Source organism: Nicotiana tomentosiformis, chromosome 1 (assembly GCF_000390325.3).
Source record: "Nicotiana tomentosiformis chromosome 1, ASM39032v3, whole genome shotgun sequence".
NCBI classification, from domain to species: domain Eukaryota; kingdom Viridiplantae; phylum Streptophyta; class Magnoliopsida; order Solanales; family Solanaceae; genus Nicotiana; species Nicotiana tomentosiformis.
Window position 1 is genome coordinate 9,496,559 of NC_090812.1, and position 24,516 is coordinate 9,521,074.

At 35.8% G+C, this 24,516-nt stretch overlaps 1 protein-coding gene and 1 long non-coding RNA gene across 3 annotated transcripts; both read right to left on the minus strand.

The window, feature by feature from the left end:
• Positions 1-1,326: 1,326 nt before the first annotated feature.
• On the minus strand, positions 1,327-15,032 carry LOC104115518 (leucine carboxyl methyltransferase 1 homolog). Of its 2 annotated transcripts, none has more exons than XM_009626175.4 (13): positions 14,877-15,032; positions 14,575-14,663; positions 14,338-14,480; positions 13,740-13,787; positions 13,530-13,611; positions 8,574-8,676; positions 7,419-7,539; positions 7,210-7,257; positions 6,967-7,050; positions 6,329-6,393; positions 3,828-3,879; positions 1,954-1,992; positions 1,327-1,851 (listed from the first exon to the last, which is right to left on the minus strand). In XM_009626175.4, the coding sequence occupies exons 1-13, from the start codon at positions 14,954-14,956 to the stop codon at positions 1,780-1,782; spliced, it is 1,026 nt and encodes a 341-aa protein (XP_009624470.1). In that variant the 5' UTR covers positions 14,957-15,032; the 3' UTR covers positions 1,327-1,779. The 2 variants fall into 2 exon arrangements, with proteins under 2 accessions (XP_009624470.1, XP_018632958.1); XM_018777442.3 differs by lacking the exon at positions 7,419-7,539 and adding an exon at positions 8,414-8,477.
• On the minus strand, positions 2,761-3,821 carry LOC138893296 (uncharacterized). Its single transcript, XR_011408464.1, has 2 exons — positions 3,579-3,821; positions 2,761-3,521 (listed from the first exon to the last, which is right to left on the minus strand). It is a non-coding gene; the product is annotated as an uncharacterized lncRNA (long non-coding RNA).
• Positions 15,033-24,516: the final 9,484 nt, after the last annotated feature.

Consider the following 24,516-nt stretch of genomic DNA (forward strand, 5'->3'; position numbering starts at 1 on the left):
GTCAAAAATATTTTTCTTTTAAAAAAATAAAAAATAAAATTTAAAGTTAAAGTGTTTGACCAATCTTTTAGAGGAAAAAAAGTATTTTTGAGTAGAAGCAGAAAAATTAATTTCTCTCCAAAAGCACTTCTTTGAAAAGCATTTTTGAGAAAAATATACTTAGAAGCAATTTTTAAATGCTTGTCAAACACTAATGAATGATGCTCAGAAGTGTTTTTTAAGTAAATTAACCAAACACAAATGTTTCTCACTAAAAATATTTTTGAAAAAAAAAATACTTATCAAAATAAGCGAATTTTTACGGCTATAAGAAAAGTAAACAAGGACGTCTATTAAAGCTGCAAGCAAGATTAATTATATATATATGTCCTTAAAAATGGGGTTTTTTAGCACTTAGCAGGAACATAATAGAGCCTAGAAAGTAGAAATAAGTACGAGCAAAACAGGGCTGCAATCCATAGAAAATGATGGAACCATAATACTATTCCCTCATAAAAAGGTGAACACAAAGGGGGACCCTTTTTTTTTCCCTTGGCCCCTACCCCCTTCACTTAAATCTATTTGTCAGGATTACATTATTCCAACCTCCACTTGGTGCAACCACTTTTTCTTGCTTTGGGCCCTGATCCCCTCCATCCATATTTCAATGCATTGATGACTATGGCAAGGTTTATCCCAAACATATTAAAAAAACTACTTATACTCGTGGTTTACTCCAAATTACATTAGTTTACTATGATTAACTATAAAAGGTATAAAAAAATCATTCACTAGTTACAGGTAATTTAGTGATAACAGTACATATAAAGATCACGTATTCATTAAATTGTGTAAACACTATCTGTGTAAGTTTTTACACAAAATATAGTGAAGCATCTCACTGGTAGAAGTTCTCCCAAGGATTTCCGCCCAGTGCTACCTTTTCTTTTTCCTAAATCTCTCTTTAATAAGGAGAGAGGATTAAAATTGCAATCACTAGACAACTCAGACAAGATTTTAATTAAAGCAAATAGTTGTTTTTGCTATAGGTTAGGTACATGATAGAGTTCGTTAAGTAAATGTACACACCCTTAATTGTGTTTTTCATAAACGTCAGTTGTGCCAGACGTATAGAGTCCGCGAACCCAATCTGCACATATATGATAACCTAAAAAATGTAGGATCACTAAAAAGAAATACTTTTATTTTCCACAGCTATGAATCCTATTTGAGGTACAAAAGTTGTTATGATGAAGCACATTGATTTTTCGTATCTACCAATTCGGTGGTACAATAGTCAATTAAATACAAAAGAACAAAAGGATGATGCAAATAGATAAGTAAAGAAAGAGAAAAGAGGAGACAACCATGCAAGTGTTTCCCTACCAAACAAGGGCAAAACAACACAATTCCGTTCTGAAAGGGCCCTACCACGTTTTTCTTTGCCAAACAGCTAGCAAAGAGTATCTTCCCCTTCATAAACTAACACTAACTGCAACTCAATCCAAAGCAAGTTAGGATCAGCTATATGAACTCTTATCGCCTATGTAAGTCCATTCAAGCTCATTTCAGTCCAACATAAAACAAAATAAATAAAAAATATCTGCAGAGGATCTTCCCCTTCACACAAATGACCATCCCTTAATATACATAACTAGGACCCAGAACTGGTTGAGACCTTTTCAGTACAGAAAAACCTTCTGGCCCTGCCAAGTTGACAACTAGGAACAAGCCTCCATTCATATTTTGGTTTAGCATCAGAGATTGAAGAAAAATGACCGTCTAGATCAGGTCCTCTTTTTATGTGGGTGTTGCAATGGAGATGTCTGTCATAGGCTGTGTATTGGGGAAACCAAATTCCTTGAACATACCCTGAAATAGATCAAATTAAAGATGGACGCGATAAGTGAAATAAATACTCCTGGAAGTCCGGAATGAATTAGTTAATTTAGTGAAGCAGAGAAATAAGCATACCATAGGATCGTTGATTGCATAGGTAACACAATAGTGCTCCTGCAATTGGGATTTCATAAGAAAATACATTAATTTCTGAATGAAGAGGAGAATTATACAAGATGAATAAAGTAGAGAAATAAAGTAAGCTTTTTCCCCAAGCATGATCTGAAAAGAGATGGACCAGCAAACTGGACCACAGAAATATAAGTATGCAATCTTTCATTAACAGGCATAGTAGCAAGAAGAAAAATACTGAATAGACTACATGAAATTCCCCTTCCAGCATAAACTGAGAAAGAATGGACTAGCAAATTGGACAACAAATTAAACTTTTGTGTACTTATGTTAATGTGAACTGTATCACACATCAATGCTTGAGAAACTTAATACTTATTGCTACGAGTCAACTTTCGTTCTTAGGCTCTGCTACCTTTAGCTACTCATCATCTTCATTTTTTAATAAGGTACATCTTCATAAAGTTTTCAACTTTCAATATGTAGGGTCTTCTTACATGATAAAATCAATATCTTCATATCATGGTCCATGGATCAAACTTTTTTTTTTGGTTGAGAAAGTCATATTATGGATCTATTTGAAGCTTAAGAATATCAGCCTGACCGAAATAAAGTTTCACATATTAGTAAATCTAATTTGGATTTCCAATAGAAGCAATATTGAAAGATTTGACAAGATTCAAAACCAGTATTAAATTAAATCTACCTCCGCTCTCACTTAAGAAACTGCAGTCATTTGGTCAAGCTATTTTCCCTCTGGTCTTTCTTCTTTTTGGGTCTTTCAAATACTTCCTCAAGTCTTACTATCTCTTTCGTCCATCCCAATTTACTTCACCTCTTCTCCTAGATGCTAAAATTTTGCCAGATTCTAGATTTCAAGTTACCACAATATTACTACTTTATATTGCCTTTAGCTTTAGTACAAGATGTTTTCAACAAACAATCCATTTTTCGAAACTTTAGCAGTTCTCTAAATTAATCCAGCATACTGAAATATTCCATTTCAATTTGTTTTTCTTTTTTATTCTTAAAATTTCACTTAGTCGAACAGGGTGTACATGATGAGGGGAGCATCAATTTATGTATTCATTCCCAAATTCTGTTAACATTAAGCACAACTAGCTTACAAGAACCCAAGTTACATAATACAAATGTATTGTTGTAACAGATTAAGAACTTTTAAACTGTCAAAAGTCACCTGATCAGAAGTCATGTCAGCACATGACATAAGAAACAGTATACCAATCTTAGATTGTTTTCTTTTCTACTACATCAATAACTTATTTTGATTGGCAGAGAGAAGATTCAGATACTACATCACTCACATCATCATTCAAATAACATAATACGGAAAGGTTTTGTCTTTCGACTAAAGCAGCAGATATGTATAGGTAAAGCATCAATGGACCCTACAGTAAAATCGAAGTAAAAATAAAAGAAAGAGTAGCATCTTGCTGCTCCAGCACATAAGGTCAAGAAAAGGCAAGTCTTGAAATAAGCCAATTGACCAAAGTAAAGCAGCCTGCATTTTGTAGTTTTTAACTTGGATATACTTTCTCATTATTTTCCAACTTCCAAGTTGTATCATTAGTTTTTAACTTGGATATACTTTCTCATTATTTTCCAACTTCCAAGTTGTATCATGCCATCTTACAGGTTAATTATCCAGCAGTTATAGATTGTAGAATAATATGATGCCAGATACCAAATTCACAGGCCAGAAGTTCGTTTTGCAAGGTGAAAAATAGTCAACCCATCTATGAATCGGGAACAAAGTGCTCTACTTTCACGGTGGTATGGATAAGGTCACACTATTCCATGCAAACACTGAACATTTTTTGCAGTCAAATGTGGAAGGGGGGGTGATAGAAGCTTACCTGCATCATATACCACTCTTCAAATTCATCAAATATTTCCAATCTTTCAATCCTGTCCAGACAATCACATACAAGTATATTTGAGGCTGCAAAACTTGTGAGTTCTCCAAGAGCCACATAAGATAAAGCGTAAAGGGGCACACAGAAAAATAGGGAATCAGCCTTTATCCTCGGAAAAGGATACCTAAAAAGGGTATGAATAGATTTCATGAAAACCATAGTAGCTTTACATAATAAAAAGTTTCTAAAAGATAGGAGCACTTCAATTTTGTTTCATAGGGAAATAAAGCATTTTCATCGTTCTAAAGATACAAAGAATAAACACACAATCATATATGAGACTAAAATCTTAGCATCAAATCTCTAGTATTTGATCTTCTGTGAAATGTGTTTCTCTTATTTATCTCAAATATTGAATTTTTTTTCCTGCGACAAGGTGATCACACTTGTTATCAGTGCACAATCAAGAATGGCCAAGTGATTACAAAATATAAGGAGTTGCATCCCTCTACCAAAAGTTTAGTGAACATCTAATCATCTGCTGCATTATTTACAAACTCAAACCTACACCAAAATGCAAGAGACTGAGATACTAAGATTTGAACTTCAAATTTTGAGTAGGAATATGAAGGATGAACTCTTTAAAACATCTCTGATTTCTATCCCTCCACAATGTCCCATAGGATGATGTATTAAATCTACCTTTTTCTTTTCTTTTAGGCCACATGAGGTGTGTCTACAAGAGAGTAAGTGAATCAAGAAAGCGGCTAGAGTTGCGACACAAGTTATAAATTTTATTACTATGAAATATATACGAACAGAAATGGAAACCGGGATCATTGTACAACTGGTGCTTAAGGATAAAGTTATAGAAGTAAATAAGAAAGTGATGGATTATCTAGTCAGCGAAGAAAGAAAACTTTCAAAATCATTAGTGCCAATAATCCACGGAAAAATATGATACTTTGATCCAAGGGATCCCAAATGACCAACATATATTACTGAAGACAATCTGAATAGACATATTGGTAGACATCGGGACAACTTCAACCACAGACTTTGGAGATAATGTTATGGTATTAGGAATGAAGAAGTGAAGGCTATTTTAGAGTTTCTTAACTGAAGTAGTAGTTTCACTAACACATACTTTAGAAAAAGTGAATCATACTTGATAACATAAGGTAAGAGGTAACCCCAAAACAGAGTTCATCCTTCTAGAAAGCATCATTTTTTTTAGAATGCCTTCTAGAAAGCATCATTACATGTAAAGGCTACAAGGTTATACTGGGAGAAGTCCTACTGATGTGAAGCGAAAGATGGAGCAAAGGAGGAGAAGAGTTGCATTATCAAGAATTTAGTAGTGGACACTAAGGACAAACAATTGGAGGGAGAAGGGATGCATATATTCAGTGGAAAAATGACAAGTTGCATAAAAGTGAAGATTTAGGTATGTCTAGAGGTCTCATACCGTGGAATGAGGAGATGCAAAGAGTTAGTAAAGCAAAAAAGAGAGTGGTATAGGAAATTATCAAAAACAGGATATAGTGAAACCTTCGAAGAGTATAAGAATCGACTAGAAGCTAAAAAGGGCTATTAAGCCTGAGGTAAAGCCCCAGATGACTTCTATCAAAGGTTAGGGACGCGAGAGAGAAAAAGAGATGTATGACTAGCAAAAATGAGAGAGAAAGACTTACACCAGTGGTTTTAAACAAAATAGACTTAAACCAGGTTATAAAAGAAATGTACGAAGGAGTCAACACAACTGTGAATAATCAGAGGAGATACAGAGGAGAGGAGTTTCCCATGACAGTAGGTTTACACTGAGGATTTGCTTTGAAGATAGGGTTCCATGCATACTATTTGCAGATGTATTGTGTTAACTGACACACTGCACTGCGGTCAACCAAAAGTAACTATGGAAAAACACTCTAGAGAGCAAGAATGTTTGTACAAGTACAAGTAAAACAAAATATATGCACAAGTTTAACCCCCATAAGAAGAATGACGCTGAAGTGAGATAAAATGGAATTATGGTGTCTAAATGTAGACAATTCAAGTATCTATATTCAGTTTTTCTTGAAAAATGATTTGAATACATAATAGACAAAGAGTTAATAAATATATTAATATGACATTGAAATGCGGAGCTATAAGAGTACTGTGCAATAGGAAGATACCTATCTGATTGAAAGATAAACTTCTAAGAAACAACGATGAGACCAAATAACAACCAGCCGGTATTGTATAGATAGGTCAAGTGCCCAAGCATGTTACCTAGAGCGTCGTGTATGCAACAACAATTAAAACATTTACCGCAAAACAAGACTTACAGACCTCTAAGGCTCTGACTAAATGTGGAATATCTTGGGTAGCTTAGTATGTTCATTAAAGACAGTAATATACATCTAGATTGTAGCACCTAATCATCACTTTCAGATGAATCATATCATTCCCATGTTTATATATATCACTGTACAAGAGCAATCAAAACTCATACTAACCTGCGTCTTTCTTGAGCTTCAATAAAATCACTATAAACTCGCAGCATGTCCCAAGCTACTGCTTTCTGCATTCAATAAAAGACAAACCATTGGTTATAAATACATATGTCCTTTGATAGAGTTAATGCATTAGCTAGAGCTAAACCACTGCTAGTATTCAGCCATATGTAACCGTTCAAATTAATCAGTAATTGGAAATTACAAAGTTAAAAGCTTGAGCTTACAACTAATGCATGTTCTTTTATCTAACCTGCTATAGCTAAATAGTTAGTGGTTTAGGAAATGATTCGTTAGCCTTATTTATCATATTGGATAGTATTCCTGGTTTACAACGATGATAATCAATAATTTTCTTCATGATGTTACAGGCTTAAGACCTTCAAAGACAAAGGCAGTTTCAGCTGAAAATTAGATCTTCTACCATCCTTGATTACAGGAGATGGGATGACAAGGCAAATGGTTGGAAATATTGCAGGTCTGTATAAAAACTAAATAAGCCACGTACACCTGGAATGGAGGAACAAGTCATAGGCCTAATCCAGGCTCTTAACATCTTACTTTTTTTATACTTTTGACAGAAAGGTATGATAATTCTCAAAATCTAAGAATTAAGAAGCAGCTTTGCACTTTGGAAATACCTGCCATCCTTGATCAAGGAAAAGATTTTCTTTCTCTTGTAAAGTTGGTGTAGCATAAATTCCTAGTAGTCCACAGCCTCGGCTCTGAAAAGTGAAAAAATAAATTATAATGTTATTGCAGATACATTGAAGAATAAAGTCATTTAAAGGTCAACATCTGAGCCTATAAAAACGAGTTAGGGTGAGGGAACAGATACTAATAATTAATGCTCAATCATCAAAAAAGTAATCAGCCAAAAGTACCTCCAAATTACGAATCATTTGCTGGCCAAAAGCATCGTCTGGGTGGATCTGTAATAAGCCAAATTACAAACAACTAAGTCATTACAATACATCAGCAGGACATTCACAGTAGCGTAGGAAAGTAGAGCAGTGGAACTCAAGTTAAAAGGACCGTAGGATGGATCAAGTTCATGAAAGAAACCAAGATTTAACTTAATAGCTTCAACAACCTGCTCATATAAGAAAAATATTGCCGTCGAAAAGGTTCTTGAAGCCCATCCAACAATTGTACGGCTCGAATCAGGATCCAAATATATCAGAACGCATTCTGCAATTATAAATGTTGGCAAACTGATAATAACATTAGAATGTGCAGTTAACAGGTATGATCTTGGACATGTACAATGATCAGTCTTTTCAGAACATGGGAATCAGAAAGGAGACAAGATAGATCGAAGTTCTAAAAGTTTCTTTTTAATAAGGACAGTTATAAATTTGAAAAGTAGAGAAATGGAGGAGGATGAGAACCAATACAACGAATAGTAGCGTAGAATCTGTAAACCGCAAAAGCACCTAACAGCCAATTAATCAAGTTAAACGTAACCAGGAAAAAGTTGTTCTGTATCCTGTATCCTATATCCTATGTGTCTTTCAATTGTCCAGTACATGACTATTAACTACCAGATTCCTGGTGTAGTCCCTAATCTTTAACTATAAGCAACCATAACTAGCTGAAGTAAGCCAACTTTTTAGTTTAATAGCTCATCACGGCTTTCAAGTTACAAGTCTTTGCATGCTGTTAGACATGATTCTTTGGACAGAAGACACAACACCTCGCTGCCACTAACTAAGCCTAGGTGGGTATAGTTACCGGAACCTATGCTAGCGAGAGATAGCAGGTACCCAGTGGAATCGTCGAGGTGCGTGCAATCTGGCCTGGACATCACCGTTATTTAAAAAAAAAAGAACTTATAACATTTTTGTCTGCTCTACTGTTTTTACAGGGTTAAGATCTCTTGATGCCCAAATCAATACAATGCCTTAGTGCTCTTTACTCACCTATAACCCAAAAGATGTACCTGATGTGTTCCTTTATTATCTAAACTGGTCAATTTAGATTACTAGTAGTACTTCCATATCTTTCACATCAGGTAACTTTTGTTCCGCTAGGATTGTCATATAGTCAAGTCATAAATGTAAGCAGAGCTTGTCATATTACACTTACCATTATAATAGCAATAAATTTAGAAGCGGTTAGGCACAACTCACTAAGCTTGACAAAGGAAGGCCTAATACATTAAAATCCTTCAAGATAACTTGTGCTTCATTTGTGGAGATTAATGAAAAAATTGTTACGAAAAAATAGCAATGAAGCAATGACAAACCTGGGGTCTAAATTTGCACGGGCTATAATATCATTTAAATTGTCTATGTTGCGCAAATCTACAGGCAGCAATTTGTAATGATCACTATGGACTTCTCCCTTTTCTGCATGAAAGCATAAGATAAGTTAGTTGAGCTACATATTTTGTTTATTGTAGCTTGTGATTTCTTCGCAAGTTCAAGTTTGAGAGAATTAACAAAGGGGTTCATTTGTCTCCATTATTATTCCTACATGCGAGGGAGGTACATAGCAAACTTATTCATAAGGCGGGGCAATGAGGTTTCATTAAGGGTTTCGAGGTAGGCGGTGATAGGACAGATAATGTAACCATATCTATCAATTATTCGCAGACCATACTTCAATTTCTTGTGAACCCCAGATTAAACATATCCGATACTTGTTCAGAAATTTAGTATGGTTTAAAGTTGTGCCAGGATCAAGTGTAGATATTTGAAACTCCAAATTGTACCGGTACAGGAGGTACAACAAATCATTAGATTACAACAAATCTACAGATCTAAAGTGATAACATTACCTACAAGGTATCTTTAGTTAACCAATCGGAGGAGAAAATTAGATTAGTATCAGTAGCAGCCTGTGGTTGAGAAATTTGAGAAAAGACGGGGGAGAATAATAGGATAATATCTGTGGGAAGGAAAATAACATTATGAAAGTCTACCCTCTCTAATATACCACTTATTATGTCTATGTTATGTATGCATGCAAGTGGCGCAAATTGGTCGGAGAAAATAATGTGAGATTCTCAGTAAGAAGGAACAGACGGGGAGAAAAAATTTCATTAAGTGGAATAGAATTATGGAAGAAAATATTGGTCTCCATAAGCATAGGGGATTGGGAATCAGGAGATTGTCCGTATTCAATATAATACTCTTAGAAAATGGTTGTGGGGATTCACTCAAGAGCAGAACATTTTATGTAGACAGATAATGTCTACTAGTAAGTACAACATATTAGAACAAAATGGAGAGACTAGCAAGAGCTTATGGGGTAACACTGTGAAAGTGTACTAAGGAGCAGGAAAATTCACTTAATGTATTGCTTACAAGGTGAGTGAGGGTTGTAGGGTAAGGTTTTGGAAAGATGTATGGTGAACATCCTTCGAGAATACATATTGACAGTTATATGGTCTAGTGAAACAGAAAGACACAAAAGTAATTGATTATTTGAGAAAGAATGCTCAAGGCCTTATATGGAATATTTGTTTTAGGAAGGCGATCCATGTACATATGGTATGACATTAAGGAAATTTCACAAAATATACGATGACTCAGTAGGAGAAGTGGGGGTGCACCGGGGGGGGGGGGGGGGGGGTTAAGATGGTATGGAGGGAGACCAAGTAAGATATTTTACGACCAAATCTTTTTATGTGGAGTTGTCAGAAAGAAGACATGAAAAGTAGGTCCAGAAAAGGATGTCATCCTATAGTGGATAACTTGAGAAAGAGAATTGTGATGACCCAAAAGGTCATCTTATGTTTTAGAACTCGAATATGCGCTCTTAAGCCTTAAAAATCTCATTTTTACCCTCCTCGATTTGCATGCACAGTCCGGGCAGGTTTCCGGAAAGCTTTTATGTTGAAAACTAATGAAAATAAGAATTTTTGCCTTAAAAGTTTATTTTAGTTGACTTCGGTCAACATTTTTGGTAAACGGGCCCGGATCCGTGTTTTGACGGTCCCGGTGGGTCCGTATCGAATTATGGGACCTGGGCGTATGCCCGGAATCGAATTCGGAGATCCCTAGCTTGAGTTATGAATTTTTGATGAAAATTAAAAGTTTGAAAATTATTTGTTTTTAAGGATTGATTGATATTTGGCATTGTTAGTATCAGGTCCGTATTTTGGTTTCGGAGCCCGGTACAGGTTCATTATGATATTTAAGACTTGTCTGTGAAATTTGGTGAGAAACGGAGTTGATTTGACGTGATTCGGACGTCCAGTTGAGAAAATAAAAATTTTAAAATGTTCTTGAGAATTTATTTGATTTGGTACTAAATTCGTAGTTCTAGGTGTTATTTTGGAGATTTGATCGCGCGAGCAAGTTCGTATGATGTTTTTAGACTTGTGTGCATGATTGGTTTGGAGCTCCGAGGGCTCGGGTGAGTTTCGGATAGGCCACGAGATGGTTTGAACTTAGAAAATTTTGCTGGTATAACTGAACCTGTTGCAGGCCTCTGATCTCGCAATCGCAAATGTGAAATAAGCAGGCCTGGCAATTGCGAGGTATCTATCGCAATTGCGATGGGTCTGGGGAAGGGTATGTTCGCAAATGCGAATTTATGCCCGCAAATGCGATGGGCCAATTGTCGCAATTGCGATATATTCTTCGCAAATGCAAAGGCAGCGGAAATGTGAAGGATCTCGCATTTGCGATGACTCCTTCGCATTGCGAAGCTCAGGTTGCAAATGCGACATCTGCAGCTGATCAAAATGACTTTTGGACGGGAATTTTCATTCATTTCCCAAATTTTCAAGACCTAAAACACAAGAGGCGATTTTTCCAAAGACCATTTCTTCCACAAATCATAGGAAAGTGATTCTAAACTGGTTTCTTTCAATCTTTCACTACATTTTACAAGATTTCAACCTAAAATCTAAGATTTTCATGGTAGAATTAGGGGTTTTGGGTAGAAACTAGGGATTTCGGAAATTTGGGGATTTAGACCTCAATTTGAGGTCGGATTCCAAAACCAATTACATATTCGGGCTCGGGGGTGAATGGGTAAATGGATTTTGGTCCGAACTTCGGGTTTTGACCAAGCGAGCCCGGGGTCGGTTTTTGACTTTTGTTGGGAAACTGTAATTATGCATTAAAGTTGATTCCTTTAGCGATAATTGATGATATTAAACTAATTATGATTAGATACGAGTGAGTTGGAGGTGAATTCTAAAGGGAAAGCGATACTTGAGCAGTGAGTGGCTTGCGAAATTGAGGTAAGTGTCGTGTCTAACTTTGACTTGAGGGAATAGGTATTGTATGAGTATTTGCTACGTGTTTTGTTGTTGAATACGATGTATAGTTGAGGTGATGAGCATTTATGCGTTGTGGTCGAGTCATAGCATGCGAGTGAAATTCCATTCTTGCAAATTTGTAGTCTTAAATCTTGTTATCCATACTTATTGTTGTTGTTGAAATGTTGGGAGACCTGTATCCGGTTCTACCAAGGTTGATAAAATTGTGAATATTGATTCGAGGTTGAGATGTTAAATTGTGAAAGTAATCATTGATGAAATATTGATTTCTTTGTGAAACTTCTCTCTATCTGTTGTTATTGATTCTGTGATTGGTGAGTGAGGAGTGTAAAGCACGAAGGGTGATGCCGTGCATGCATTATTTATATTGTGAGGAAGAGTGTAAAGCACGAAGGGTGATGCCGTGTATATTATGAGAGGTTTAAAGCACGAAGGGTGATGCCGTGTATATTATGAGAGGTTTAATGCACGAAGGGTGAAGTCGTGCCGTTCTATTTATTTATTTGGTGAGGTTGAGAGTAAAAGCACGAAGGGTGATGCCGTGCAGTTTTCCTTGCTGTTTTAATTGCTCAATCCGTTTAAGGATTTTCGGTTTAATTATGTCTTTTCATTATTCTCACTCTTTATGTTGTATTCCCCCATTGTATGTTCCGTTCCCATTATTTCTGCGTTATTTCTTTATTTACTGTTGTTGCCACTAGCATGATTATACTGTTCAGGTTATATGTGGGTGTCTTGTCCTAGCCTCGTCACTACTTCGCCGAGGTTAGGCTCGACACTTACCAGTACATGGGTCGGTTGTACTAATACTGCACTCTGCACTTTCTGTACAGATTTTAATACCGGCTCGAGTAGATCGAGATTTTGCTATTGGTCCGCTGTCCGGAGACTCAAGGTAGATCTCCCGTCTATCTTTTCTGTTCTACTGTTTCTTTCATTCAGACAGTTGTATTTCTTTCTGACTATTACTTGTAGCAAATTCTAGAATGCTCGTGAATTGTGACTCCAGATCCGGGTGGTAGTAATTAATACAGTTTTATAATATTCCGTACTTATTATATTTCATCTTAGTTAATTATTGTTATTTACTGAATGGAAATAAGGAATTGGTTTAACGATTTTCTAACGTTGGTTTACCTAGCAAGTGAAATGTTAGGCGCCATCACGGTCCCGTCGGTGGGAAATTTCGGGTCGTGACAAGAATGATGATACTTGTGAGCTAGCATTGCATGTGGAAAAAAAAACAATGCTAATCATCTTTTGTTGCATTACCTATTGGCTTCACAAATGTGGGCCCTTGTATTTCATTGTTCAAATATCATGAGTGGTACCAAGAAAAGTAGAGGAAGCAACAACGAGCTGGAGAGTTCAGTGAAAAGAGGGAAAGATCACAACTGTCTCTTTTTTGTGCTTATGACGAAAAATTAATAGAACAAGATTGTTTCAAATAAGTGAAAACTGATGTAAAAGGCATCAAAAAATTCTTTTTATTTCAGTTGGATTTCTGGTGTCGAGAAAATACGGTGTTGTATAGATAACTGACGCACTTGTTAGATGACCGTGGATGACCCGGTTCGAGTTAATTAAAATGATAATTTACTTGTACATTCTTTTGACACCAGCTTGGTGTTTAGTAATGAAATTTTGACTTATCAAAGAAAAATCATGTAGTTATGAATAAAAGCTAGATTCCGTTTTACACAAAAAGCACACCCTTCGGTCACAGGAAACGCTTTAAAAGCCAACGATTTTTCTTCATACAGATTCAACCTATACTAAGAAGATAAAATAGAACAATTATTGTATTAAAAATGACATGGTTCAGAAAGCTAAATGGAAGAGATTAAATGCTTGATGTATCCACCTCGCACTCAACAACATGGTACCTCATCAAGGAAATGTAATTAAATATTTGCCCAAGATAAGAGCATTTGCATATTTGCAAGCGCTGAACATGTTCATTACCTGATGAGATTGATGCTGTTTCACCAACTTTATCCCTTAACTGACTATAGGTTTCAATAAGAGCTGCCTTCTTGCTTGTCACCTGTGGGACAAACATCTGGAGCTGAGCTCTTTGAGCCAAGAAAGTGAAATGTATTTGCCAAAATGCAAACAATATTGCCTCATTTATGATATGACATAATTCAGGGACTTAGCATTTGAAAATCTCACCTCAATGAAATCCAGTTCCACGTAAAGATGAGGTGCTTTTCCTTCATCCTGCCAAAGAAAAATATAGCTATTACTCTTCTTTCTGAAGTATGGAAATTACAGTAAACGTGCAAGCGTGTATCTATTGTATTGGAGAACTACATGAAGCAGCATCAAGCAATATCAGAAAAATCTTAACATAAAGCAAAACTCCATTATCACAAACTGTCAGCCTAGCTCAACAAAAGCTGCAGATAGCTTGAATCAGATGCTCAAATTTCCACGTAGTAACCCATTTGAGGGATCGTTTTGCTCTTAACCTCCCTTTTCTCTTGACAACTTCATTTAAGAGTCCCCTAGACAACAGAGAGGAAAATTGACATATATGAATAGACACTGTAAACAAGAGCATAATAAAGCTCCAGAACTGCAATAGCATACTGTCAGCTTTGCCTTAGTCCCAACTCCCAAACTAGTTGGAATCAGACCATTGGACTGGCTACAAAAAGAAAATCCTTTTTCAAAAAATAAGCACAAAATGTGCAACCTTGGGATCCCTTATGTGAATTTTTCAATCATCGTGGAAGATATTAAAACAATCCATGAGCAACTGAAGCACCTGCAGCTGAAAAAACATTGTGTCAAAGCCAGCTCCAAGCGACAGTATCTGCTTCTTAATATTGCCATTTCCATCAGCATTCGGCTCACAATCAAGAAATTGACAGAGCATCTTCCGAAGAGCAGCCCAGCGAGCAAAGTAACCTTACAATTAAGTCGCACATCAATTAAACAACCCCCAAAAATAATCACTAAGCACATCACCACCATGGATTAAGAAGAAAAAAAGAGATCATACCACGATTAATAATAGGAGATCGCCTCAGGGGCTTTTTAACAAACAGATTGACATAATCATCTTTCATGTATCCTTTTTTCACGCATGACCTTCACATCACACAAAATATAAACAGCAGTAATCATATAAAACGGAATTTGAGAATAATTAGGTTTAAATTTCACCTCAATTTCCAATATTTTGCAGTGAAAATGATATATTCATAGCTGGTCTCTGAAGCATTCTATTATACAACTGTATATCTCTAAATTACATCTAGAAAATTGATGAGTTACTGTACAGTTGAATAAAGGTGCACGTACAGTTTGCTGGCGGAAGCATCGTCGTTGGTGGCCTGAACGGCGGCTCTGTTGCTGCGCGAATCGGCAAGTGGTTTCGCCATCCTTTCCCCAAGTTTTGAGAGTTGCAGTGGCTTTGAAAACGGGAATAGAATTTGGGCCTATTGGTATCGGGATGGGTAAAGAATAGAATTTTTTTTATTAATGCCTTGTGTTTGGGACCGGATTATTCAATTTTCTTAACGGATAATGCGTTAACCCCGTTAAGAATATATATATATATATATATATATATATATATATATATATATATATATATATATATATATATATATAGTTTTTCCTCACGCAAGTTTTTCCTCACGTGCGTTGCACGTGTATGCCTAGTTATGTAAAATCGACTTCCATTACTGGTCTTACTAAGAGTGGATTGTTCATCAACACTAACGAATCAAGCAAAACATATTCTGACAAGCCTCGACATTTTAATTCATTATTAGATCTCCATCAGACAAATAATTTTTGCTCCAAATATCCTCTCTATCAGTCGTCATAGTAGAATAATTATCTTTTCGCTTGACTTTGGATTCCATGTTTCTGCTTGTGGCATTTTCTCATAATTTTTCCAGTAAAATGGATGAATCCTCATTCTGTAGTCGAACAATTATGCACTATCAAACTTGATTTATCGGGTCTTTTTTTTCAAATTTCTTCACATATTTGTATGTTCGCACAAAAGGAAGATTCCACTAAATTGAAAAATTAGTATCCTAAAATTTTTGTAAAACATTGAAAATAATTCAATGGAGTAAAATTGTGCAAGAGAATTTTAACGAAAAATATAAAATGAATGTAGACATGATATTTACATTTAGATTAATAATTTTTTCACATGGTGCAAATGATAAGAAAAATATAATAATATCTACTAAAGGAATTAAAATTACACTCAATGAATAACTATCATAGAATGATTGCTTATATTTTCTTTTTCTTCGAAGTTGATTCACGAAAAGATAGTGGGAGAGGAATAGTCATTAAATTTCTAAACAACACAAAAAGTGATTTTGAAGAAAATGAAAACAAAAAAAAAGAATATACATGATATTGACTCCAAAAGGTAATTCATCATTTATAATTTCGTATTTAAATAATAAATAATAGATTTTTCATGCTCTGAAACTAATCATTCATAAATTCAACAATTAAGTTGAAAGATTAGTTGCAAAATAAAAAGTATTCCGTATCACAACTTAATTAAATATGTATTTTTTTTCTCACCTAAACTTCTTTCATTTAACTCTTCTTGTTTTTACATTGATATGATATTCTCTGTAATAATCTTAATCACGTTACGTTTCATTTTTATTTTCATCTTTACTTCGCTATAACAATCTATCACATTATCAAGCAAAAAAACATAACAAGAAAAGAGAAATGACAAATGAAATAAATTAAATTTTGGTAATAACATAAATGTTGTATACGTACAACAGTAAGTTTTAATCTTGCCTTTGTTGGCAGTCTTCATCCAAGTCCTCTAGTCGCAGGGAAAGGGTACGACATCTTGTTATCTAATGTTTGCCAACGGTTTAAAACAAAAATTAAAAGGGATACCTTTAGTTACTCGTAATTAAAAAGGCACACATGTTAAGGAAAATGCATACCAATTTGTTTTTTATCTTTTAAATAACGAATAATCTTATTATTTTATATAAAAATTTAAATGGGTAAATAGGTAATTTAACTTTTAAGTGTAGGGGTCCATGCTTTTAATATTTATATATATATATATATATATATATATATAAAAAAATCTACTTTTATCCATATGTATATTAAATAATAAAAAGCCATTCCACACTTCCACTTCCGGGACCAGTAATCAGTAATTTAGTATTACTCTATTAGACATTTAGACTTTAGAAACCCTAAGTCCTAACATCTAAAATTCTTAGCAACAACAATTCACAATACAGCGGGCCAGCTTCTCGCCTCTCCCTCTCGACTCTCGAGTCTTGTCGACTGTCCGACTTGCCATCTCGCCTCTCCCTCTCGCCATAGCCAGAGCCAGAGCAGCAGATGGTAAGTTTCTTTTCTTTGTACTTTGTTTGACAGGATATTTGAAGGTCATTACTTATAAGTATCTCCATATCCCCTAATGGAGTATCTAACTGCTGCTTTATTTATTCTTGAATGTTGCTTCTTCTAAGTTTACTATAACGACCCGACCGGTTGTTTTGAATATTTACGCTCATTTCTACTATTTGAAGTCTTGAATAGCTTCATACGATGTATTATGACTTGTGTGAATTGTCGGTTTTGGTTTTCAGGTATTTCAGAGTTAGTTTGGAAGAATGAAATTCAAGGTTTAAAGCTTAAGTTGAAAAGGTTGACCGGATATTGACTTATGTATAAACGACCCTGAAATAGAGTTTTGATGGTTCCAATAGCTCCGTATGGTAATTTTGAACTTAGGAGTGTGTCTGAAAAATTATTTGGAAGTTCGTAGCTAAATTAGGCTTGAAATGGCTAAAATAAAAATTTAAGTTTGGAAGTTTGACTGGAGAGTTGACTTTTTGATATCGGAATCAGAATCCAGTTCTGAAAATTTTCATGGCTCTGTTATGTCATTTATGACTTGTGTGAAAAATTTGAGGTAAGTTGGAATTGATTTGATAGGTTTCGGCATCGAATGTAGAAGTTGGAATTCGTTAGTTTCATCAAGCTTGAATTGGGGTATGATTCATAGTTTTAACGTTGTTTGAGGTGATTTGAGGTTTCGACTAAGTTCGTATCATGTTTTAGGATTTGTTGGTACATTTGTACGGGCCCCGTGTGGTTCGAATGAGTTCCGGGGTGAGTTTTGAGCGAGTCTGGTATTTCAACACTCTGACGATGTTATGGAACAGTTGAAGTGAAGAGGGCACATTTTAGAGTGCAAAAGTGCGGCCGCAAACTCCCAAAGTGCTCGGGGAGTAGGAATTGTGCGGACCGCACTTGAAGATGTGCGGACCGCAATTGAAATTGTGCGCCCCGCAGAATTCTTCTCGCGGCCGCAGAAATGTGATTTTGCAGGTTCGCTGGTCCGACTTCGTAAGCTTATATCTTTTAATCTACAAGGAATTTGGAGTTGATTCAAAAATAAAAGTTGTAGGTCTTTGAATCTAATTTCCAGAAAGTCATAGCATTAGTCAATTGGATATATGTACAGAAAGTTATGGGTATTTTACTAAAGCCCAATAGAGCAGTCACTATGAAATGCGGCCGCACAATTTGGATTGCGGCCGCAAAACGTGGAAATGTGCAGACAACACTTGAAAATGTGCAGACCACACATTGGGAGATCAGACGCGGTACTATATAACCGAGGGTTAAGGTATTATTTCATATTTGGACATTGGGAGCTCGGCTTATGACGATTGTTTATGGTTTTTTCAAGATATTCATTGGGATAAGTGATTCTAACTCAGATTTGGTTAATATATATGAATATATCATTGTTTTCATCATTCAAATTAGTAGTTTGAGATGGAAATTTGGGGAAAATTGTAGAAATTTCATAAAATAAATTTTTGGGATTTGAATATCGATTTGAAGTCGGATTTGAGTGAAACTAGTATGGTTGGACTCGTAATTGAATGAGTTGTCGGATTTTGTGAGTTTCGTCGGATTCCGAGACGTGGTCCCCATGAGCGTTTTTATAGTTAAATTTTAGATTTTGTTGAAAAATTAGTATTTTCATATGGGATTAATTCCTATAATTTGTATTGACTGAATCGAATTAATTATGGCTAGATTTGAGACATTCGAAGGCCGATTCGCGAGGCAAAGGCATAGCGGAGTAAGAAATTATATGGTTCGAGGTAAGTAACATCTCAAATCTTGGAGTTGAGGGTATGGAACCTGATTATACGTGTTATGTGAATTGTTTGGAGGTGACGCACATGCTAGGTGGCAGGCGTGTGGGCGTGCACCGTGTGAATTGTAAATCTATTACTTCTGTGGTATTGTGTAATTACCTGATCTTATTTGTAACCATGAAATCTCTACGTATTAGAGCTATTGAGCTGCGATCCATATTAGAAACCATGTCTAGACGACATGCCTATTATGTTGAGACCCACTGAGGTCATTTCTGCTGTTGAGTTATCTGCTTACATTGCATTTACATACTCAGTCATACGCATTCATATGCATATCATATCTCAGTCTCTGTTACCTTTTATTGATAGGCAAAATACATAAAATACCACCTTAGCTTGTACCCCAAATTCCTGTTACACACATGTTAAATACGAGAATAACTTTACACACCCAACCTTTAAAAAGTGTGTCTATGACACGGCATTTTAACTATGTGGCACGCACTTATTTTACATATAAATGAGGCACGTGAACTATACATTTTTTGCATCTAAAACCTCATTTGGATGCCAAATGTCCAGGTTTTTTCACTTTTTTATTTTTTTCATTTTTAGTCATCTTCTTCATTTTTATGAATCAAATTTCATCCAGTTCCTCCATTGATGCTCCCAAAGAACACATCTAACAATTTTAACAGCTCCTCATCTAACTCATAAGCCTGAATCTCATCCCAAATCCATTACAGAGAATTGTTTTCTCAGATATTGCCCTCCATCCTCGCTAAAACCCCAGCCCGCTTCAATCCTAGACACGTTACCATTCTTCTGCGCCTATCTTTGGCCTTTGCTTCTTTTTTTTTTGGGTTTTGTTTTTTCCAACGTAAAATCGTCTTAAGATTTTTTGTTTTCACATATTCTCATCCGAATTATTTCTACAAATTGTGCAAGACCCAGAAATTGATTATTTGAAATTGTTGTTGTTTGTTGAAATTGGTGTTTGGGGATTGAATTAGTTGTTTATTAGAAGCTCCATTTCAATTGACACTCATTTAGAGATGAACTAAGTAGTTGGATCGAAATTTGTTTAAGAAGGCCGAAAAAGAGTGCTTTGAATTTTTGAGTTGGGCCTTAAACTCGAAGAAATCTGAGGTTGATGTTGAAAACTTTGGTTGTTGATTTGAATTCATGTTCTCGGCCTTGAAACTGAGATGAAGGTTGTAGCAACTATGGTGGTTGGTTTTCATCGAGGAAGAAGATGGGTTTCTTTTTCTTTTCTTTTTTAACTTAATGATACGTGTCACGATTTAATTGGCGCGTGATATATACCTGTTTAAAAGAAGTGGTCAAACACAAAAGTGGTGTGTCATAGACACATTTTTAAAAGGTTGAGTGTATAAAATTATTCACGTGGTCTACAAGTGTGTAATGGGGATTTGGGGACAAGCTCAAGTGGCAATCTATGTATTTTGCCTTTATTGATACATCGCATCATTATTTTTGTGTTGATTCTTTTCATGACACTGAGAGCCCGAAAGACTGGAGAGATTGATGATTGAGTGAGGCCGAGGACCTAATTGTGAGGATGATTATGGGATCGGGTTGCACACCGCAGCATGCCATATTGACTATATATATATATATAATTTATGGGATCTACACGCCGCAGCATGGTTGACTGATTTATGCCATGATTGGCTTGTTATAGCGCTTGGGCTGATGGAGTCCCTCCGAAGTCTGTACACACTCCCACTAAGTGCAGGTACCTACTGAGTGCGAGTGCCGAGCGATTGGGAGGATTGAGTGACTGGGAGGACTGAGTGAAATGATACTCTGAGAGTATGCATATGGTTTTATCACTGAGTTGCATCGCATTGACATGCACATTTGACATACAGGCATATAGATGTATTTTCCTCATGTTGTACGGTATAATGTCATTCATGACTTCTCACACATATTGGCATATGGGCATAGTGATGCATTTTCCACTGGCTATCTAGAAAGAAAATGAAACATCTTATTTATTGTTGAAAAGATTTTTGGAAAAATTACTGTTTTCAAACTTACTCATATTTTTGGCAACTTCGGTAAAAGACTTGAGTTTTCACTGATACACTTGAGAGGCAAAACTATTTTCAGAAATCATGATTAAGCTGAGCATTTTATCTCTGAGTTACTTCTTTTATTACTTGCTTTATGTTGTTATGGACTGTTGTTGGCTATTGATGTTGGACCCGACCTTTTTTCCAGCTTGTCACTACTTTCAACCTAAAGTTAGGTTTGTTACTTATTGAGTACATGGGGTCGGTTGTACTCATACTACACTTCTGCACCTTGCATGCAGATATTGGTTGTTGATGTTGTTGTGATCGACAAGAGCTGGATTTGAAGACGTACCTGTGTTCCGGTCGTAGCTGCTTCTTGTTCATGGTAGCCTTAGATTTATAAAAAAAAATCTGCTTATGTACATTTCGAATAGATGATGTATTTATTTCATACCAGCTTTGTAAATTCTAATATTAGAACTCATGATTTGTACTACCAGTTCTTGAAAAAGTTTTGTATAAAAGTGTTGTATTATCATTTCTTATCTTAATAAATCTCATTAAGTTGGATAGTGGTTAATTGGCTTACCTGACGAGTTGGGTTAGGTGCCATCACGACTAGGTGGATTTTGGGTCGTGACAAGTTGGTATCAGAGCTCTAGGTTCATAGGTTCTACAAGTCATGAGCAAGTGTCTAGTAGAGTCTTGCGGATCGGTATGATGACGCCCATACTTATCTTCGAGAGGCTATATGGCATTTAGGATAATTTCCCATCTCTCTTTCCTCATTGTGCGGAATTGATTCAGCTTGAAACATAACTCTTTAAAATCCTTTCACGCATTCGTGTGCGTATGTGAGCGCTCGGTATCAGTTGTGCATCGCCAGCTTATGATTCCATGAACGAGGTTCGAGATGTGTATTTTGTATTTTGGTAATGGGCCAGTCTGGAGGACTTGAGGCTAGGTTTCGACCGCAACTTAGTCTCGGTAGCTTCAGTTGTGTGAACTTATACATTTGGACTTATGCGTCTGGTAGTGCCCCTATGAGTGGAACTTGTGGCTCGGCGAGCGGCGGAATGACTAAATGATGATTATGATGCGACTGTGGAATGTGTTCAGATGATTTGAACGTGACGAGAAGAGTTTCTCGAGATGTAAAAAAAGGGCCATTGGGTGCTTGATTTCCGTCTTGATTTGATGTATAGTCTCGAGTTATGAGTGTGTTGAGGGATCTTTCACGTTGTGAAATTGTGGGACAAATTAAATTCTCATGTCTTGTTAATGAGTTTGGACTCAGAAAAATTAAGTGATTGCGTAGAAATTATGGTTGCGAAAGGGTATAGCAAGATGCCAATTTGAGATTAAGCAGGTGAGTTATCTCCTGCGGAGTAATCTACGTTGGTGTGTTCCTTATAATGTTGAGCGGAGAGTTTCTTTTCTACAAGTGGGGTGTATGTGTTGAGATTTGAATTTGAATCTGGTTGAGAAAGTTGACTTGACTGTCAAGAGAATGAATGCGAGCTTAGCGGATGATTGAGGTGTTTTATAGTTGGTGTTGCATGAGCTTGAGAAGAATTTTCGTTGAACTGACTGCGGTATTATGACAGTAATAGAGTATGGGTATTGTAAGTTATCGAGTGTTTTAATCTATGGCTTTGAGCCAAGTTGGGGAGCCTGCTATTGATAATTCAATTTCATTGTTATATGTTAAATTTTAGTTTTTGTCTTAGACATACTTGTGGATCAGTTATGACTGCTGAGGTTGAGATCGGGGATGACTCGATTAAGAAAATTCCTGAATATGGGTTACATTACACTTTATGAAAATATGAAAATCATGGAATGATTAAGTTGTTATTTGAATGATGTAGTACGCACGGAGTATGAAATTGATTGGTGGTGTTAAAGCATAGTTACTTCTTTGAGTTTTGTTGTACTAATGAGGCATGTGTCATTCGGCCCGTTCGGGTGGTGCAATTTGGATTCGAGCAAAGTGGGTGACTCTCAAGAAAGTTCTAATGGGTTCGAGATTTATATATAGCAATCAAGAATTTTTTCGGATTTGTGTATGGATAGAATCTAAGATTTACATTTAATGGTGACGGACTTGCGGTAATTCTGTATGACTATGCATTCTACATTCTAGTATAAGAAATGTAAAAGAACAATTTTAAATTCACATAAGGTATTTTCAGAGTGGGAGTTTTGGTTGTGGTACTTATGGGGGTGCTTAAGAAGAATACAACGGCTTATGGGCCCTAGGGCAATGTGGTTTTATGTTAGGATGTCTTGTAGTGAGCTTTGGGTAAGGATTGTGGAGTTCTGACAAGGAGAAGTGTCAACTTGAGGATAATTCAGAAGAAACTAGGAGAAAATAGAACGACTGGTAGTAGGCTGGACCGGTATGGTAATGGTATGGTCGGTTCTTTGGTTACCTATGATGTGGTGAGGCTCTACAGATGTTTTGGTGGCAATATTCTTGGGTTTGGTGACCTGCGTGGCTTGGTCGAGTTAGAGCAATTCAGTTCTAATAGCTTGCTTATGTGCAAATGGATTTCAAAGTGTTCTTGATGGTTTCTATCATGGTTCGAACCAGATATTTTTTACCGGTGTGGGGGACATGTTGTGTATTGTGATTTCCTCCTAGAAGGAAGCAAGAGAAATGTTTCTAACTAACCGGGTATGTAATTTGTTGGTGACTCAGAGTTGATAATGAGATTCTCGTGCTTTTCACATGATGACATGATAGATGTGGTGTGTTGAGTGGGGTTAAGATTTACATGTACAAGATGGCAGTTCAGTCTTGAAGGGAAGGTCATAGAGTTTGGGCAGAATGGTCAGTTTCAGTTATTTAGACGAATGTTATAATTGCTCGGTAATTTCGGAGAGGGGTCCGCATTTAAGAAGGGGCATTGTGTTTTGACTTACGGATGTTCATCAGTATTGCAGTACTCACATACTGATATTCAAATTGTTGCTATGTAGCGCAGAAGAATTATGGAAGTATTCCTCGTATGATGATCGTGCATGAAAGATGTGTTAGTCATTCGAATGCTAGAATTGGGATTATTGATACTCAATTTTCCCCTCATATTTTCTAAAAATGCATATATACTTTCAAAATGGCATATTTGCATCATCATTTACTGTACAAACTTATATAAGCATTTTCTATAATTTTCATAATTTTTAAAGCTCTAAATCAATTTCTTTCTATATTTTTATTATATAAATATCTAATAATTATCCTTTATATTATTTTGTGATGACTTAATCATCCAAACTTATTATTTACACCAACATGTATGTTTTATAATATTTTACTTCATTTTTTCTATAATTTCATTTGCATTTTTAGGCTAATTGCACATTTTTGCAATAATAGCCTATATTCATATATAATTACATTATTTGTGCCAAAATAGATTTTTATATTTTTATAATGTTAAGTCATTATTTTCAATCATTTTAGTGCATAAATAATATTTTTTGTTACTTATTAATTATTTTTATAAATTATCTTTGATAAATTTTGGGTATTTAAACAACAACCCAATTTTTAAACCAATTTCGGACCAAATGAATGGCCCAAACACTCAAACACCTAGCCCAATTACCCTATCCCAAAGCCAAATGACCCATGTCTAATACCAGATCGCGACTCGCTTCTAAACGACCCATCCGTCCAATTTTTTGATCTCAGCCGTTGATCTCTCAAGATCAACGGCCATCGTCCACTCCCCCTCTTAAATT

Coding starts and splice junctions, on each gene's coding strand:
- LOC104115518 (XM_009626175.4), bottom strand. CDS start 14,956: ATGGCGAAACCACTTGCCGATTCGCGCAGCAACAGAGCCGCCGTTCAG. Junction 7,051..7,209: donor AAATGATTCGTAATTTGGAG/GTACTTTTGGCT, acceptor TTCACTTTTCAG/AGCCGAGGCTGTGGACTACT. Junction 3,880..6,328: donor GAAGCTCAAGAAAGACGCAG/GTTAGTATGAGT, acceptor TTGTCTGGACAG/GATTGAAAGATTGGAAATAT.